Source organism: Pomacea canaliculata, linkage group LG11 (genome assembly GCF_003073045.1).
Source record: "Pomacea canaliculata isolate SZHN2017 linkage group LG11, ASM307304v1, whole genome shotgun sequence".
Classification (NCBI taxonomy): domain Eukaryota; kingdom Metazoa; phylum Mollusca; class Gastropoda; order Architaenioglossa; family Ampullariidae; genus Pomacea; species Pomacea canaliculata.
In genome coordinates, this window is record NC_037600.1 from 282,285 (window position 1) to 299,159 (window position 16,875).

Below are 16,875 nucleotides of genomic sequence, written 5' to 3' on the forward strand. Positions count from 1 at the left end.
TGTATTAAAAAGGTCTCTTGGTGAACATCTTTAATGTAAGTAGTTTGCAGTTTTTGAAAACCAATTAAATAACCCAGCTTTGTTATTGGAAGTTTGAATATCTGGATTTGGGAGAAACTGAACTTTATGGACTATAACCCAAGAGGGTCATGAGGATTGAGAGAACTGTGAAATAATGGAAAGAATGTGAGAGGAGAATTGAGAGACTGAAAACACAGATATAAAGGTTTTTCAACCCCACAGGATGTTTTATGATGATATCAGTCTGTAAGATAAAGTGGTTAGTTATGATCATTTGCAGTTAATGTATACGAAGGAACTAGCTTACAAAAATATGAAAATTAACATAAAAGAAATAACCTGTACAAGAAAAAAAGATACTAAGCCAGTAAGAAAATTTATTGGGCACCTTCAATATACCAATGGAATGCCCACTGCCAGATGTTTGTTTTCTGCTGAGTGAAAGAACAGGTGTCAATACATGTGTTCAAGTCTGACTTTCCTGATGCAGTGTGATGGTTGGGACAGTAGGAAGACATGACAGCTTCATGAGTTGAATAACAAGGTAGGATACTCACAGAGGGGTTCTTGTCGTCTGGCAGGATCATTTCATTTTTGTCACGCCGACCAAACTTGCTGAAGAGACCACCGAACCAACGACCACTGCCGTCAGTTTTCTGTGTAACATGCACAGTCATGGTCATTATCATATTATGCAAGCTGAGCCAAAACTTAAGCATGCACACTTCATTATCAACTCATGCCCATGTTGAATTTAAAATATCATAGGCACCTCTGTCAAACTTTTAAAGAAGAAAACTATCTGTCAATCTTCTTGACTTTCTAATGTCAGGCCATCTGTGCGTAACCAATCTACCTGATTATTTCCAGAATCTTTCTTGGGCTCAGGTGGCTTGACTGTTGAGGCAGCTGGCTTTCCAGCACTAGGTGCAGCTCTGATGCTGCTGGTGCTACTTTCGGAAGGATTGCGGTGCCGTATACGCCCTGTGCTGCTGGTGGAGCTGGTGGAGGTGGTCCGGTACCGGTGTGGAGGAGGCACAATCTTCAGTTTTTCATGAAAAAGAAAACAAACCCTCAAAGGAACATGGGCTCAAGCTTTCATTATGACAGCTATTTAAGAAGAACTGCACATGCACACACACACACACAAAAACTTTAAAAAAAGGGACTATGTTAAAAAAAAAAAAAAATAAATAGCAAAACGGATGACAGTACAACAAAACCTAAATAAAATACACAGATGAAGATGAGGAACTGAGGAGTGAGCAGAAGAGTTCACTAGATTATGAAAGGTATTTTTGAAGGTTGGTCTCAAAAGTTTCATAGACACACCTTCAAAAGGAATGGGCAGAGAAGCCAGAGAAGGAGGCTTATCTGCCAAACTTCTCTGCCTGATTTAGAAATTTAAACCTCACTGCAATGACAACCTGCAGAAACTTGGAAGCTAGGAAACAAATAGCAAGACACTCCTATCTCAACTACAAGGGACTTAACGGGAGGGAGGGGGGATAGGTGTTTTACTAGCTAGCAACTATGGCTGTACCATCACACCAAACGCAGAGAAAGAACAGCGTGCCCAAGACAAGGGCTAAATCCAGGACAGCTAACCTTCACTGTATTGGTGGCAGGCACTAACCGTTGTGCCACCAGACGACTCTGGTAAATAGGAATGTAAAACCAAAGTCTGCATAAATACAAAGGGTTATATGTCAGTCCCTGCCTCCAGCAACACCTAAGAATATATCAACACAAATGGCAATGTGCAAGGTGATAAATAGAAACACTAGAAACATTGCCAATCGTTACAAAGAACAAAAAAAATGCATCTTATGTGAAATGGCTGCCAGTTTAGGCACATGAAATCGCCACACTTTTCTATCATCTTGTTCCTGGCCTTGCCACAATCCGTGTTGCCTATCAGCCTGGTAGTCAGTTCACTCTACCCACAGGGGTTTCTCGCTGTCCATCATATCAGACTGAAAAAGGTTGTCGCTCATTTTCTTTCTCTGGTATCTGAAATGACCTGCCTCTGTATAGCAGGTACACTACATGCTTTCCAGTCTGGACTTAAAACCTCTTTCAGAAATACCTATTGCAATTGGTCTACCCTGACTGCCCTTTCTCCCCGAACTCTTAATTAACTTCATGCTCCTTCCTGCTTTTTGGTATTTCTAACAGTGCATGGGAGAGTACATATGTTTACTGTACATATGTTTACTGCGAGTGTTTACAATGCATGTGAGAGCATGTAAGATTACAGTGCACTTGAGTGTATGTTCTGCTTGATAGTGATATCCATTTTTGTCAGTCTCTTCTCCTACTGCCCTCTGTGTTTTCTAAAGTGCACTGAGCTTGCCTCCATGTGGGGAAATGAACTATATAAATCCTATTATTATAAAACTGTATGAAAGGACATGAAACAAGCAACTCCAAATACTGAGACACAAAGTAAGAAAACCTCAACAAAACGGTCTCAAAATAAAGAAGTCCACATCAAGACTGTCTTGAAATATAGAGGAGTCCACATCACATCAATGAAGCATGACTTACCTGCTGTGAGGCAGCACCAAAGTAGTCAAAGTGAGAGCCGCCTGCACTGGAGGCTTCTTCAACCACCTCTTCTTCATCTTCCTCATCTTCCTCCACGTTGTCTGGCAGGCTGCCAGAGGTGGATGCTATGCTGCCACGTTGGGCAGCGTGATAGCCCTGACCTGCCTGTGGCTCAAAACTTCCTTGGCCTGTTGACAGTGGCTGGTGTTGTGGTAGTTGTTGCTCACCAGCTGTGGTGGAGGAAAGAAACAGTCATTGACACACTACCACACTGTGCATACCCCAACTTAAATGTTACCCCCACACTACCAAACTAAACCCTTGACCCTCAGAGAAATACTTCCCAAGATGTTTACTAAATGTTTGTGCATGTTGTAGGTATTTTCCACAACACTGATCATACAGATTTTCTTTCTTCTATCATTCTAACTTCTGCCTTATCTTTCACACACTATCTAGGCTTATCTGTCCACACTATCAGTACTGGGGACCACACCATCAGTACTAACACTGCAGTATTAATGTGAACCCTTCAGCTCAGAGATATCACCACTCACCTGCACCTTGCACCTGATGCACTGCACTGGCTACTGGTGCTGAAGAAGTGTAGGCTTGGGTGTTGTAGTCTGAAGGCAAGGATGTACAAACATGGCAGCAGCACCAACAACAATGGTAGATATTGTACATACAACAAGACCTAATTCCTTAAGACATTCTCTGTCATTTCTATGAACATAAAAGTTTTAATTGGTTCCTGCCTTGAATACAGGGACAAATAGCTTTTATTTTAGTACATCTTACCCCTTGCATTCAGAGTCTATTTTCAAGACTAACAGTTCACAGTCTTGGTCCCTGACAATGAGTGAAATGTTTGAAGGAATAAAAATGTACACATACTGTCAAAACCCAAACAATGTTTGCTAGGTAAAGCTGCATCTCAGAAAGCTCTGCACCTAAGTCAGACTCAACATGCTCACCTCCCAAAGAACATGCACTGTGGTCTTACCATAGTTGTGTGCAGTATGGTCTTACCATAGTTGTGTGCTGTATGGTCTTACCATAGTTGTGTGCTGTATGCTGTATGGTCTTACCATAGTTGTGTGCTGTATGGTCTTATGGCTCTTACAATAGCTCTGTATGAAGTATGGTCTTACCATAGTTCTGTGCTGTATGCTGTATGGTCTTATGGCTCTTACAATAGTTCTGTATGAAGTAGGATCTTACCATAGTTCTGCCACTGTTGTTGCTGGTACTGACTTGAGTCATACTGTTGTTGCTGGGCAAGGTGATATTGTTGGTTGGCATCACACACTGCCTGCTGTTGTTGTTGGCTATATTGCTCACCAGTTGCAGCTTGTTGCTGACTATACATTGCACTGTACTGACCAAACTGGTCAACACCTGAACAACACACATATACATGACTATACTGTATCCCAAGATACAGGTAATGCTGATCTTGTTTATTATTGGTGCAACATGTTACTTAAGGAAACATCAAGCCTTTAGCCTTTCCACAGATCACCCCTGAAATATCTGCACTGCTATATGCAAATTTGTAATCAGATGCATCTGTGCATCTGTACCTGTGCTAGGCTCAAGAAAACATGTCATAACTTCCATTCCATGCACCATGCCTGTGCTGGGCTCCAACAGATCTGTTATAACTTCAACTCTCACCTAGGCCTTGCTGTTGCTGAGACTGCAGCCATCCCCCATGTGCAGTCCCACTGCCTGCAGTCTGTGGTGGCTGTTGGTAGCTAGTGTAGGTGCTGGGGTCCTGCTGATACAGGCCTCCCATGCTGGTGTTGTTGCTATCCCTGACATAACTTGCAATCTCTCCACTCTCACTGCTAGGTGTCACTCCTCCATAGCCAGTCATGGGTGTAGCTGTTCCAGACTTGAACTGAATGCTGCCGTCCTGAAGATCAACATTCAGTTTCATTTATTTTTCCACATTCTACTCTCTTGATTCAGTCAGCATCTTCAAGCACATATGACCAGAAAATTAATCTGGTTTACTTCTGAATAAGTTTAAGCACTGCCTGCACACTTAAACAACTTTAGCAAATATCCCTGGAAGAAAATAACAGGGAAATTCCATAAAAACACAGGTTTCAGAACCTGTTTCAGCCATGAAAGTATCTATGTACACTACCCTAAACTCATAGGAATCGCTTTGTACAGCACCATTACAAAGGCGAGCGCTAAGATCACTATTACAAAGGGTGTTCAATATTTTTTCCCCGATTTCTTTAGGTAAATGAAGGGAGATGACTGCGGATATAGCTTAAGGAATCCTTTGTTTTTGTAGTTATCTTTCTTGGCAGTGTGTCGTCAATTGTTTTAGGTGGAAATTTAGAATTGTCTAGACCTAGACCTTTCGAAAATGCCAGTCAGGGATCAAGCATTTTACATCACTTCTTAGCACAAAAAGCATTTATCTTTTTGGAGAATATGCAACACTAATCTGTGTGCTTAGATTCTACCTGGATCATTCCATGAGTATTTTTGCAAATAAAGTAGGTTAGGTTTTTGGCAAGATTTGTGGTGATAGGACCCAGTTTGGTGTAGTACCCTGCTCCAAAACTACTATTTTATATCATTTACTTATCTTCCTGATTATCTTACTGTAGCAAAATCCAAGCTAAAAACGGATTCACGTTAAAAAAAATTGAATTCTACTAATATTTGTCTAGAAAAACAAAACCCATACATGGTTATTCTTTTACTATTTTGTGAAAACAAAAATTCATGCATTAAATGTAAACAGCCGGTGCTGAAGGGGCACAGCTCTGCTGAGTTAAACAGTTGGGGCTTCTCCTCACAAAAGCCATTAACGACTATGCTAACATCAATAAAGAACGCTAGGGGAAGAGATTAAAAAAAGCAGCTGCTTAATCCTTAACAGCTGAAAATATATTAAACTATTAACTGCAATTATTTTACATAAAAGTAAGAAATGTCATCACAATGTTCAAGAGCTATGTGAAGCCCACCTCAAAATAAAGAATGAGTACATAATGGTGTGTGCACACGTATATCTATAAGCATATGCAGTATCCCACCTCATAACTTTGGCACACACCCCAGAGGTTTGTCAGCCATTCTGGATCAGGTGAATCCAGATCTTCATGCAGTCTACGAGGATCACAATGTTTGAGTTGGCTGGCAACCTGTCAAGAGAGATGCGATATTTACTGACAGACATATATTTACTAACAAGTTGAGAGAGACATGAAAACACATTAAGCAAATATTATCTGTAATTTGATTTCTTAAGTCCATGATAAAGTAATTACGTCAATCTATCAAAGGAAATTTCTAAAACATTTTATTTCCATTTTCCTCCACTGAAACATGATCAAAGAAAGAAAACAAATCTTCTGACATAAATCACAGCATTGGAAGTACAGAACTACATAGTGCACAAATCAGACAGGAAAACTTACTGACTGCAGGCTGGCAATGAAAGCAGGGTGATAGCGAGCAGGACACAAAAGGACTTGCTGGGCAATCACCTCACAGTAGTTGAATGCCTACACACATGTAGTTACAGCACTGTACAGTAGTTAAATGCCTATACACCCAGTAATAGCACCCTACTGTTACAATTATCATCATGGATTTCAAGTAAAATAAATAGTCAAAGAAAAAAAATTAATTAAAATAAATTGTACTGATTTCATAGTGTGACATGCAGCCCAGTGCTCTCCTTATGCTGCCTTGTACTGACAAATCAGGTACTGGTAGCCATGCACTGCTATTCAGACTGGAAGAACTCCAGCCACTACAGACTAGACTGTGCTTCTTGAGCTCTAGGAGCATATGACTGTTTGTCATTATTGTCACATTTAAGAAAAAATATACCTCTTGTGCCAAGCCATATTCTGCCAGACGACAGGCATACAGAAACTTGTAAACCTGCAAGATGTAAAACAACTACCCTAAGATATAGAATTATGTATCAAATACTAACAAAGTTAAAACTTGAATATTTGAAAAGAATTATTATTTACACATGAACATTTCACCTGAAAGCAATGAAAATATAGAAATATATATGTACAAATAAGACACTATTTTTATTTACTTCCTTCAGTTGTGCAGTCCCAGTTCAAATGGGTGACTCACCTGGAACTGAGGCAGAGTAAATCTGGCATTGCCAAGACTCTGGGCATATTCATAAACTTCTGTACACTGTATAGCTGCATTGCTAGCAAACTCTCCTAGCTGCAGACTGCACATAAACAAAATAGTTTGACAGGGAAAATGCATCTCACATAAATTCTAATGGTGAAGATTTAATTACTTAACCCATTTGACTTATGCCCTTTGAGAGCATCTACTTCTGAGCACGCAGGTAAATTTAGCAGAAACCACAGATGCAAAAAAGCAAGCTACACATAATAATAATAAATGAAGAATTTGTAAAGCCCATATTCACCCTCGTAAAGAGCATGCTCTTAGCGGTTAAAACAAACATGACACATGGAAAACATGAACAATATACGAGGGATGGAAGAATAAACAACAGTACTGAGCATGACTAGAGGACAAATAAAGAAAACAAAAAGAAGAGCCAAGTAACAAATACTGAGAATATCATGATTCTGCAGAGGAAAAAGAGTAGGACAGCAAAAACAACTGACGTTAATGATGACTGTAAATAAAATTCTTAAATTAAGAATAAGCAGCCATCGATTCCTTTTTTTCAAGATGTCAGTAGATAAAGGCGATATAAACCTAACCTGTAAATTTTAGCTTCCAAAACCCATCTGTTTCAATTACTTATCTGTAAACAAAGTACGCGATCAACGAGCACCGATAACGGTGTATTATGTCATGCTAGTGCACCATTCACAAAGCTGCCAGCAGTCAATACCAAGCAGAAAGAGAATGAGCGACAGTTTGGATAGGTTTTGGAGGCTGAAATTTACAGGTTAGGTTTATATCACCTATATCTACTGATGCCTGCAAAAAATGCAAACTGTTCAGGCTGGTCTTTAAAAAGAAACCTCAAGCAATTTAGCTGTAATATTACGTTGCTACAGACTAGCTTTAGCTTCTTCCTTGTTGCTCCTTGAGGAGCATATGGCCGCAACAGACTAGCCTAATATGCAGTAATTAACACAGAGTTATCAAGACAAAATACATTCAAGAAAACTGTCTGTGTGACAAAAACTCTGAATGGAATATGAATTTGAAAGTTTCTGTCTTTATCACACTGTTACTCCCTTCTAAAATTGCTGTGTAAAAATATGCAAGGCAATAAGCACCAATAGTTTCTATGGCAATTTTAGCAACAGCATGAACTGACATATACATAGACACTATTGAACATTTGGATACATACTTGTGGTTAGATCCAATCAAGACAAGTTTGGATGTTTTCTTAAGGAATGATCCAAAATCCACTTCAGCCATCAGGTAGCAGAAGTGACTAGCATGCAGACAGTGTTTGGTTGCTGAATATTCAAAAACAAACTGGTCCATTCAAAGACAGCAGCAACACCAAGGCCTTAAAAATATCTTAATATAGTAGTATATTATAATGATATAATATCTGTACAAATCTTTCCGCAATTCTATACTTATCTTTTCATCCTTACTGCTTAATATTTTTGGGCCTAGAAGGTGAAAAAAAAAAAGAATAGAAAACAGATGAAAGGGTCACTTACCAAGGGTGTCACCCAGGGTGACGACACTTTTCTTGACCAGTTCTGGGCGGTTGGAATGGTTAGAAAGAATCATGGCAAGATGTGGTCGCCAGTCACCCCACCTCTCATCCACCATGTTCTGAAACGACACAGACACATAGCACCACCTGCTGTTGCACATAAAGGCACAATATTTAACATTCATATTTCCTAAGTGGAGAAAACACATCTGACCAAAGCCAGAAAAACAAATGTCTTAATACTGAGACAAAAGATATCAAAGTGAGACAACAGTTATAATACTGAAACATAAAACTATAATAAAAAGTTAGCAAGACCAAAAATACACTAACATAACTAAAACTAGCTAAACAGTTATCACCTCTAAAGCTATAACAGCACAACTTAAGCTACCGGAGCACAGCTTAAGGTACAACAGCATTGCTAAACATCAATAACATGAATAAAGCTAGAACAGCTATTAAGAAGAAAGATACAGTAGTGATAAAAGCTATGAAAGTGAGACATAAGATATAAAAGTGACACAAAAGAAATAATAGCAATATAAATGCTACAATAACAAGGAACAAGGAAAATGAAAGAACATCTTACATTTCTCTTTGTATACGAAGAATTAATGCTAGTGCACGAGGAGATGTGACTTACAAAACCAATGTTTTCATCATTTTGAAAATATTTTCATAAAGTTCTTGCAAACAAAACAAGCCACAACAATCAGATGCTAATGAATTTATTCAATGAAAGGTTTGCTTACTGTAACAGAGGCTGGCTGCCGCCCTGACATCAGCTGGTACAATGTCTGAAGTGGGTCATTCATTCGCATAGCAGTATTTGCAAAGCGGGTCATGACATTAGCATGTGTGCGAGTATCCATCTTGCTGGCCAAAAACAGGGCATGCCCCCAAAGGTTATGTTTCATGGCCCAATCCAGAGCTTCCTACAACAAAAAAATGCAATAAAAAGCATACTGCTCTAAACTAAATGGAGTCATTTGTCCACAAGAAACTGGCCACTTCAATCCACACTACAATAAAGCAAATCTGCTGTAAATTACAACAGCAAGACAAACATGCCATACTAGCCTGCTTAGTCTAAAGTCTATGGCACCTAAAGTTTAAAAGCAGCTGTAATATTTTGTGACTCCTCTACCCTACATGTAATGTTTGTGACAGATTAGGAGAATTACAGTCAAGTATGTTAAAATAAATATCAACCACATTCAGTATCGACAAACATGAGTACAACTGGACTAAGCATGGGTACAGGTGGACCAAACAAACAAAAAAAAAAAGTTAAGCTAAATTAAAAAAAAAAACCAGTATGAAAAACATTCTGTCCTCCACCCCAAATACTTCTAAGCAAGAGTAAAAGTACCTTTTTATGTCCATAAAGCAAATAATGTCGGAATCGGTCAGTAGCCTCTTCTAGCTGCTGTGTGGCAGTAATGATGGATCTGTCCGCTGCAATGATGGAGCGGTCAGCTGACAGGCGCACAGATGGGCTGGACGTGCGAGAGTCTTCATCTCCATCAGTAACGTCCAACTGGTCAGCACTAGGAATAATGCGCATTCCACTCATTGCATACTCGTGAGTGCTAGGCTCATGCCCTGCCAGCAGCAGATCAGCAATGTCTGTTCCGATGATACTCTGTGGAAATAAATCATCAGGTCAGTAATCATTGCCAAGTCCACCTCCATTCCCCATTTATATCCAAGACATTTCAACTGGAATGATTATGCTTTAACTACCACTATACAGTTCCTTCAATTTCAAACTTATAATCTTACACTTGTGCACTATAAAATGCCATTCAGTTTACTTTAAAACTTTACATTAAAAGTTATTTGATAGCTTTAGGAGTACTTAAAAAAAGATTTTAAAATGTATATAACTCTGCTCAAGTACAAACAAATTTGCAAAATATTTGAGTGTAATAAAAGAAAGACAAGACCAAGGATTGTGTGGCTTCCTTCACTTTCTCCATCACTGTGAGTACACATGGGTTGTGAGCAAACTATTATTCACAATTAAGTCAAAGGTATTTCAACGCTTACTTTGGCTTTTTGGAATACAGCAAGTTTATTTTGGTAATATATTTGCATTTGATCAGTGAGTTTTGCAACACAACGTAAAAAAAAGTAGGACGATGAAAAGTGGGTCAAAAAATTGATTGCAAAATTTGACTGAACACATACAAACATAGTGACCTAAATAAAAGTGTGTAATAGTGGAGTTAAGCCTGTTCCTAGTATGAGTCTGGAGGGGAGGAAAAATATTTTTATTTAATGAAATGCAACTCACTCCATTTTGCTTGAGAAGAAGTTCCAAGAAACGCCAGATAAGCTCAGCAGACTCACGGTCCACCATGTTGATATTTTCTGCACACTCTTTTGCCCGCTTCTGGCAAAGCAGCAGCACGTCATTCTTATGTGTCTGATTCCTGCAGCAAAGAAGTTCAGTTTTTCCATTCAAAACAAATCTTTAATGGCCTATGACCAAAAGGGACCTATTAACAACATACCTTGGCTATATAGTGTGAATGGCATAAAACATACTGAAAACAATTTACAGGACACTGTCACAGCACAGAACCCAGAACTTTGAGCAGCTTGCAGTTCTAGAGCTCAGATGACTACTAGAGACCACAAAATGCTCAACATCAAACATCAGACCACTGGTCATCATACTGAGTGACACCCCACATCCTCTCATCTGCCAATTGGTCATCACACTGCTAGACACCACACACCATCTTATCTGACCACTGGTCATCATACTACTTGACACATCCTCATCTGGCACACTGCTGGACACCACAATTATCTGACCATTGGTCATCGCACTACTTGACACCATACATCCTCTCACCTGACAAGAGGGCCAAGAAAGTCCTTGAGCTCCTCCATCTCTGGGTCATTCTGAAGAATAGTTGTGACCTCATGAATCTCAACCACTGCTGGCTGCCCTTCCGTGGGCCGGTTGGGCTGAACAATAACCAACTGACCATTGGGACCAAAGCATGTCCGCATGTGGGGAAGCAGATATTTGGGAGGTGTCATACGACCTTCCTGGTAACCTAGAAAAAGTTATTCATTAAACTCAACTCAAAATCAGAAGCTGTATCAAGCCAAATTAAGATGCAAGCACATCATCCTCAACCTCTGCTTGTCCACTCAATACTTCTGTTTTCCTGTCAAGATCTCCACAGTCACCAATTACAGTCGGACCTCAATAAGTCAACCTTCCCTAAGTCAAAAACCTCCCTATATCGAATTGTTACTTCCCGGCCAAATACCTGCGCCTATTACGCCATTTTCCCTAACTTGAAAACTCCTTAAGTCGAATTTGTTTCCGGGTCCCTTTGAGTTCCACTTATCGAGGTCCGACTGTAGTATTAAAATTGTAAAGCGACTTTGTGTGGAGTTAAGCTCAAATCGCTGGCACAAAAGACTATAAATGAACCAACAAAGAAACACAAGCATCAGCAAATGGCTGACACCATTACAAACATAAATGAAGTGTATGAATTAAAAGAAGAACTGTGGTGTGAGCAAAGAGTTCACCTGCTTAGTGGCTAAACTATACCTTGAGGTCCTTTGTAAATCATAGGTGTCACTCTCTTGTCTGTAGGACACAACTAAAACACGTTTTAAAAGGTCTGAACTACACCATCTTCTATATTATTATTCTGATGAGTTTCCACAAGTGCAGTCCTAAAAGACAAAGCACTATGGAGAACTATCTCTGCCCTCTGCATGCAGTAGAACAAGTCTTCTCACCTGTCTGTGAAACATACTGCTGATCTGTATAATACCCGTAGTGGTAGGGATCATAGTAGCCAGCATAAGGCTCATAGGCACCATAGGTACCATAACCCTGCCTGTATACATCTGGCTCCCTCTCTATTTGACTGGATGGGCGTGACAGCTTCCTATAGTAGTCTTGGCTGTTTGTTTGCATGGAAAGAAAAGCAACACATGAATATTGGTGTCTAACACTGCCTAGAAAAAGTTTTTGAAAAATTACTGGCCTAGACAGACATCTCCTTTATCGATATCTTACAAATAAAGAATTTATGTTAAATAAGCACAGATCCACAAGATGAGAGACATATCCATTTATCTCTGCGCATGTGCCTGCACACACACACACATATATTCACCAATAAAAACAGAATAAGAAATGTAAGCAAACAAGAACTGCAATGAATGAATGCGTTTAAACTGAGTAAAACACTATTGTTGGGACAATATACCAAATAAAAAAAAACACATACAAGAGGATCTCCTTCACACTTAGTGAGAACTGAACAATGGATCTGAAGAAGCAAGAGAGTTGGACCCACAAAGAATATTGTTGAACAAATGGGATGTGTAGATGAAAAGAGAACAATAAGTGCAAAATCCAAGGAAAGCAAAGACACCCTCAAAGCATAACATAAATACGTTACAATGGAAAGAAGGATTCACCTAGAAGAGTACTGAAGATAATCCTAATAAAGATGGAAGAAAAGTACAGTTACTGCTGGTAATGAGATAAATGTATGGCTTGTATTGGCCTAGCAGCATACATATGAATAACACAACAATGACAAAACCTGATTAAGTCATCCATACATGGCTGCCAGAATGTGTAGGTCTGAATAATCTCTGTATGTTCATGAGTATGTGTAGACTTGCATATGTTTGTGAGTAAAGGAGGGTGGGTATACCCCTGTATATCTGTGGGTACACAGAAGTTTGCACACCTCCTGTAAGTTTGTAAGCACATGTGTAAACATGTTCATAATTAGGAATTTCTCAAACAAATGCATATAGCAAAACTTAAAAAAAAAAAATTCATGCACATGTAAGGTGACCAGACATTTCTGGGGCGAAAGCGGGACACGCGCCGATCATGGTGTCGTCACCGTCAAAGAACGCCGAAAAAAGTGATTTTTAAAGACAACCGGGACATTTGATGGACTTGCCAGAAAGCCAGAAAGCGGGACATTGGGTGTCCCGCCCGATGAGCAGGTGGGACACGAGGTCAAAAGCGGGACTGTCCCGCCTAAAGCGGGATGTCTGGTCACCTTATGCACATGCACAAAAGAAAAAAAAGTAGTGAACTTTCCTGGTCAACAAAGCATTAATCTTGATTAATTTCAAATTTAATGAGATCATGCATGACAAATAAAACTGCAGTGAGACTGCACTTAAACACAGGTAAATATGACAACCTTGATCATGTCTGTCTTTCTTGCTAAGTATAGGGGTGATGTTGGGGACTGTATCATCCAAAATATGCAAAACATTTTTTAACCGTCAAATTTGGATAGTGAAACTTGATCATCATCACCATAAAATGTTTTAGTATTTTAATTTCAATTTAAAATCATTCTATACAGTTTTAACATTTTACTTAGAAGAAGTGATGTCTTTAACTTCATGCACCTGTTCTGTGTAATGCTTAAGTACACATTAAAATATATAGAACACCATCTTAATTCAAGCAATTACATGCCATAACCAAACTGGTACTGTTAAATACATACACGGAATGGAAATTAAGGATCTGTGTAGTAGCAGAGGACATTAGAAGTTATGTGCAACAAAGCATCAGTGAATACAGCGTGGCCTTTCTCTTCCTCTACCTAACATCCAGCCTTTTTATCAGAAAAAACTTTCTGAACGCAGGCTATCCCTCACCTAACATCACCATCATCTAGTGCTGGTGTCTGGCCGCGGGAGTGGCTGGCTAGGCTTGCCTGATCCACATCATCAACTTGGTTTGGCAGAGGTGGTGGCTGTAGTGGAGGTGGTGGGTGTCCATAGTATGCGTCAGCATATCTGACAGGCGGGGTGGGAGATGTTTACATAGAGGCATGCTACTCAAGAGGTAGGTTAACATGCCTACCCAGAAAGCAACTAGGCAACAAGCACGTTTCACACTGTTACACAAAAATGCACCACTCAATCCAAACACTTCAAAGCAATTCTAAAATAGATGCAAGGTATAAAAAGCACTCATTTATGTGTTCTGTAACATCCGTAACCCTATTTCCCCTGCAGTGCAAGACTGGCGAAATGATAAATGGAAAGACAAATATATTAAAGTTAATCCTGAAGTAAATTTCATGGGATAAAATTATATGCAAAATAATGCTACTGCAAAATATTAGTAATGCTACTGTATAATTAAAAGATTATAGTTAATATATAATTAGTCAGATATAAAATATAATTTAATCTTTGGCATTATACTTTTCATAGCTGATGAAGAAAACAAATCCTCCAATGTACAAGTGCGTGTTCTACAACTAATATGGGAAAGTGGAAAAAGTAGCAGCAGGAAGACAGCAAGGCATGAAATAAGTGGAAATCACATCACTTTGTCAATCAAGCATGTGGACAAGTTTTAAGGAAAGTACCTGTCATATGGTTGTCCATAGTAACCCATTTCTTCAGCATATCCTCGTCTATAGCGGGAATCTGTGTAGTATCGGTAATAGCGATCCCTTTCATCGTAATAGTAATCTTGAGGGTAGTTTTCATACCCAGGGTAGGCTGTATACAACACAGCAGTCATCATGTTTTGAGGAAGCTCATGTTTCTGACATGCATGAGCAAATTAGTGTTGTCTTATTTTTTGTGGACTACCTATACACCAACTATCCAGCTACAGCAAACACTAAATTGTTGAATTCAATATGCTTCTGCTGATTAAGAGGAAAGCTTTTCTACAACTAAAAATATGAAGTGATCACAAGTAAAACAATGTTTTAGCTGCATCAGAATCTCTATTATTAATTATAGCCATTTTTTCACATTTACTTCTAGAAGCTAATTCGATCTCACCTTTACAGAAACAGTTTGACTGGTGCTGATAGGAAATGTCCCAATCTTGATCATGCTTGCCTCTACAGCAACAGTTTCACTGGTGCCAATAGTAAATGTCCCTATTTCTACATAACTATTCCCACTGGTACTGATATTAAATGTCCCTATATCGATAACACTCACCTCTATAGTGATAGTCCCACTGGTGTTGATAACAAATGTCATACTTACCTCCCTAATGATTGCTCATTTTAATGTCCCTATATTGATTATACTCACCTCTATAGCGATAGTCCCGCTGGTGCTGATAGTAAATGTCCCTGTCTCGGTCATACTCAGATCGAGATTTAGGGCGATCTGGTTCACGTACCATCCTTGAAGATGGCCGACTAGACCTTTCTTCATCTATAAAAAAATCAGTCCAATATTTTGTTAAGATAGTTCTTCATAAAATTCAAATAAAGTCAACAAAGTATTAACAAACAAGCAAAAATACAAGAAAACAAACAAGCATATTTCACAAAAACTAGAAGTAGCAAGAAATATCGTAATCCCTATTTCACTCCTTCAAAGAAAGTGTAACATATGCAAAGATCTTCTTTGGTGTAAGGCATTTCTTAAAACACCCTTAACTGTGGAATATTGGTCATGGTCTAAAATTATCTTCATTTCCAGCAACAAAAGCCACGATCATGAACATGCTATTGAAACAAGTAAAGATATATTTCAATATCCAAGTGTTCACTCTGGTAAATTTTCTGACCTTGCCGAGACCTGGGTCTGTCATATCTTTCATCATAGTAAGGGTCTCGATAATCTCGACCATAGCCATGGTAAGCTTCTTTTTGTCGTCTATAGTCATCTCGGTAGTTGTCCACTCGGCTTGACGGTCTGTCGTAATATGGGTCATATCGAGGGTCACGAGCATAGCCCTTGTTTCTGTCTCTAAAAATCAAAGTTGACAAAATAAAGCATTCTTGGATGCCAATAATTTTTTTCTAAAATATAGTGGTTAGGGAAGGAAGGGGAACTTTAAAAGACTACAACTTGTACAACTAGACTGAGAGATTCAAGGTGATTCTCGAATAACTGAACTGGGCTCCAAGCATATTCTCCAAATGCTGAAACATCATATACTCTCTACAACACAGAATCCCAAATCAAATAATACAGATTTTTACACCTAATGCTTGTCATACTTGTTCTGTATAGACGTAAGGAAGCATGCATGGCACACTCAGCTAATCTCCCCTTTTCTCTTTAAATTATTTGGCTCTGAATGTGATTTTTATCACTCATGAAATCAGACATGAAGATACTCAAGTGACTATTTTATTTTTCCATTTTGCTCAAGAGACAATAGGAGAATAAAACCAAGCAGTGGACTGAGAACAAAGCTTACAACCAGCCAGACCTGTTAGCCAGTTATTGAGGAATCTTAACCGAGCATATGCATTTTCCATATTATGTATTGAAAATGGATATTTTTCCTTCCTTAAAGTTTACGCCAAAATTAAAAAATGCTTGTTAAATGAATATAAGGTAAAAAAATCAATAAATATAATCTCTCTACTAAGTTTCAGCAAAATGTGCTTGCAGTGCTTGTTCTTTCATGACCAAATCAACTTGATCTGACCAAACTAATGAAAGTCTAGCGGATTTATCATGGTAATTAGTGCTATCACCTCCTCTGAATGGCCATTTATTTCTGTCAAAATAATCAGTGCCTATTTTCCTGTTATGTGAATATTCAAAACTTCCCTGCACTAGTTCAAATTCACAAATGGCCTTAATTTTACCTCTGG

The 16,875-nt window shown here is 38.8% G+C and overlaps 1 protein-coding gene across 5 annotated transcripts in view; it reads right to left on the minus strand.

Moving 5' to 3' along the window:
* Positions 1 to 16,875, minus strand: part of LOC112574654 — a 37,893-nt gene that overhangs the window by 15,742 nt on the left and 5,276 nt on the right. For 4 of the 5 annotated variants that reach the window (XM_025255852.1, XM_025255851.1, XM_025255853.1 and 1 more), the window contains exons 3-23: positions 15,834 to 16,015; positions 15,350 to 15,475; positions 14,662 to 14,797; positions 13,940 to 14,080; positions 12,032 to 12,198; positions 11,121 to 11,328; positions 10,554 to 10,692; positions 9,627 to 9,899; positions 9,007 to 9,189; positions 8,253 to 8,370; positions 7,928 to 8,039; positions 6,706 to 6,811; positions 6,442 to 6,495; positions 6,024 to 6,110; positions 5,640 to 5,747; positions 4,252 to 4,492; positions 3,796 to 3,972; positions 3,129 to 3,197; positions 2,572 to 2,801; positions 878 to 1,063; positions 579 to 677 (exon numbers count right to left, since the gene is read on the minus strand). In XM_025255852.1, coding sequence (XP_025111637.1) covers positions 579 to 677; positions 878 to 1,063; positions 2,572 to 2,801; positions 3,129 to 3,197; positions 3,796 to 3,972; positions 4,252 to 4,492; positions 5,640 to 5,747; positions 6,024 to 6,110; positions 6,442 to 6,495; positions 6,706 to 6,811; positions 7,928 to 8,039; positions 8,253 to 8,370; positions 9,007 to 9,189; positions 9,627 to 9,899; positions 10,554 to 10,692; positions 11,121 to 11,328; positions 12,032 to 12,198; positions 13,940 to 14,080; positions 14,662 to 14,797; positions 15,350 to 15,475; positions 15,834 to 16,015 — 3,142 coding nt within the window. The remainder of the gene's footprint in view (positions 1 to 578; positions 678 to 877; positions 1,064 to 2,571; positions 2,802 to 3,128; positions 3,198 to 3,795; positions 3,973 to 4,251; positions 4,493 to 5,639; positions 5,748 to 6,023; positions 6,111 to 6,441; positions 6,496 to 6,705; positions 6,812 to 7,927; positions 8,040 to 8,252; positions 8,371 to 9,006; positions 9,190 to 9,626; positions 9,900 to 10,553; positions 10,693 to 11,120; positions 11,329 to 12,031; positions 12,199 to 13,939; positions 14,081 to 14,661; positions 14,798 to 15,349; positions 15,476 to 15,833; positions 16,016 to 16,875) is intronic. The other variant, XM_025255854.1, reaches the window with a different exon arrangement.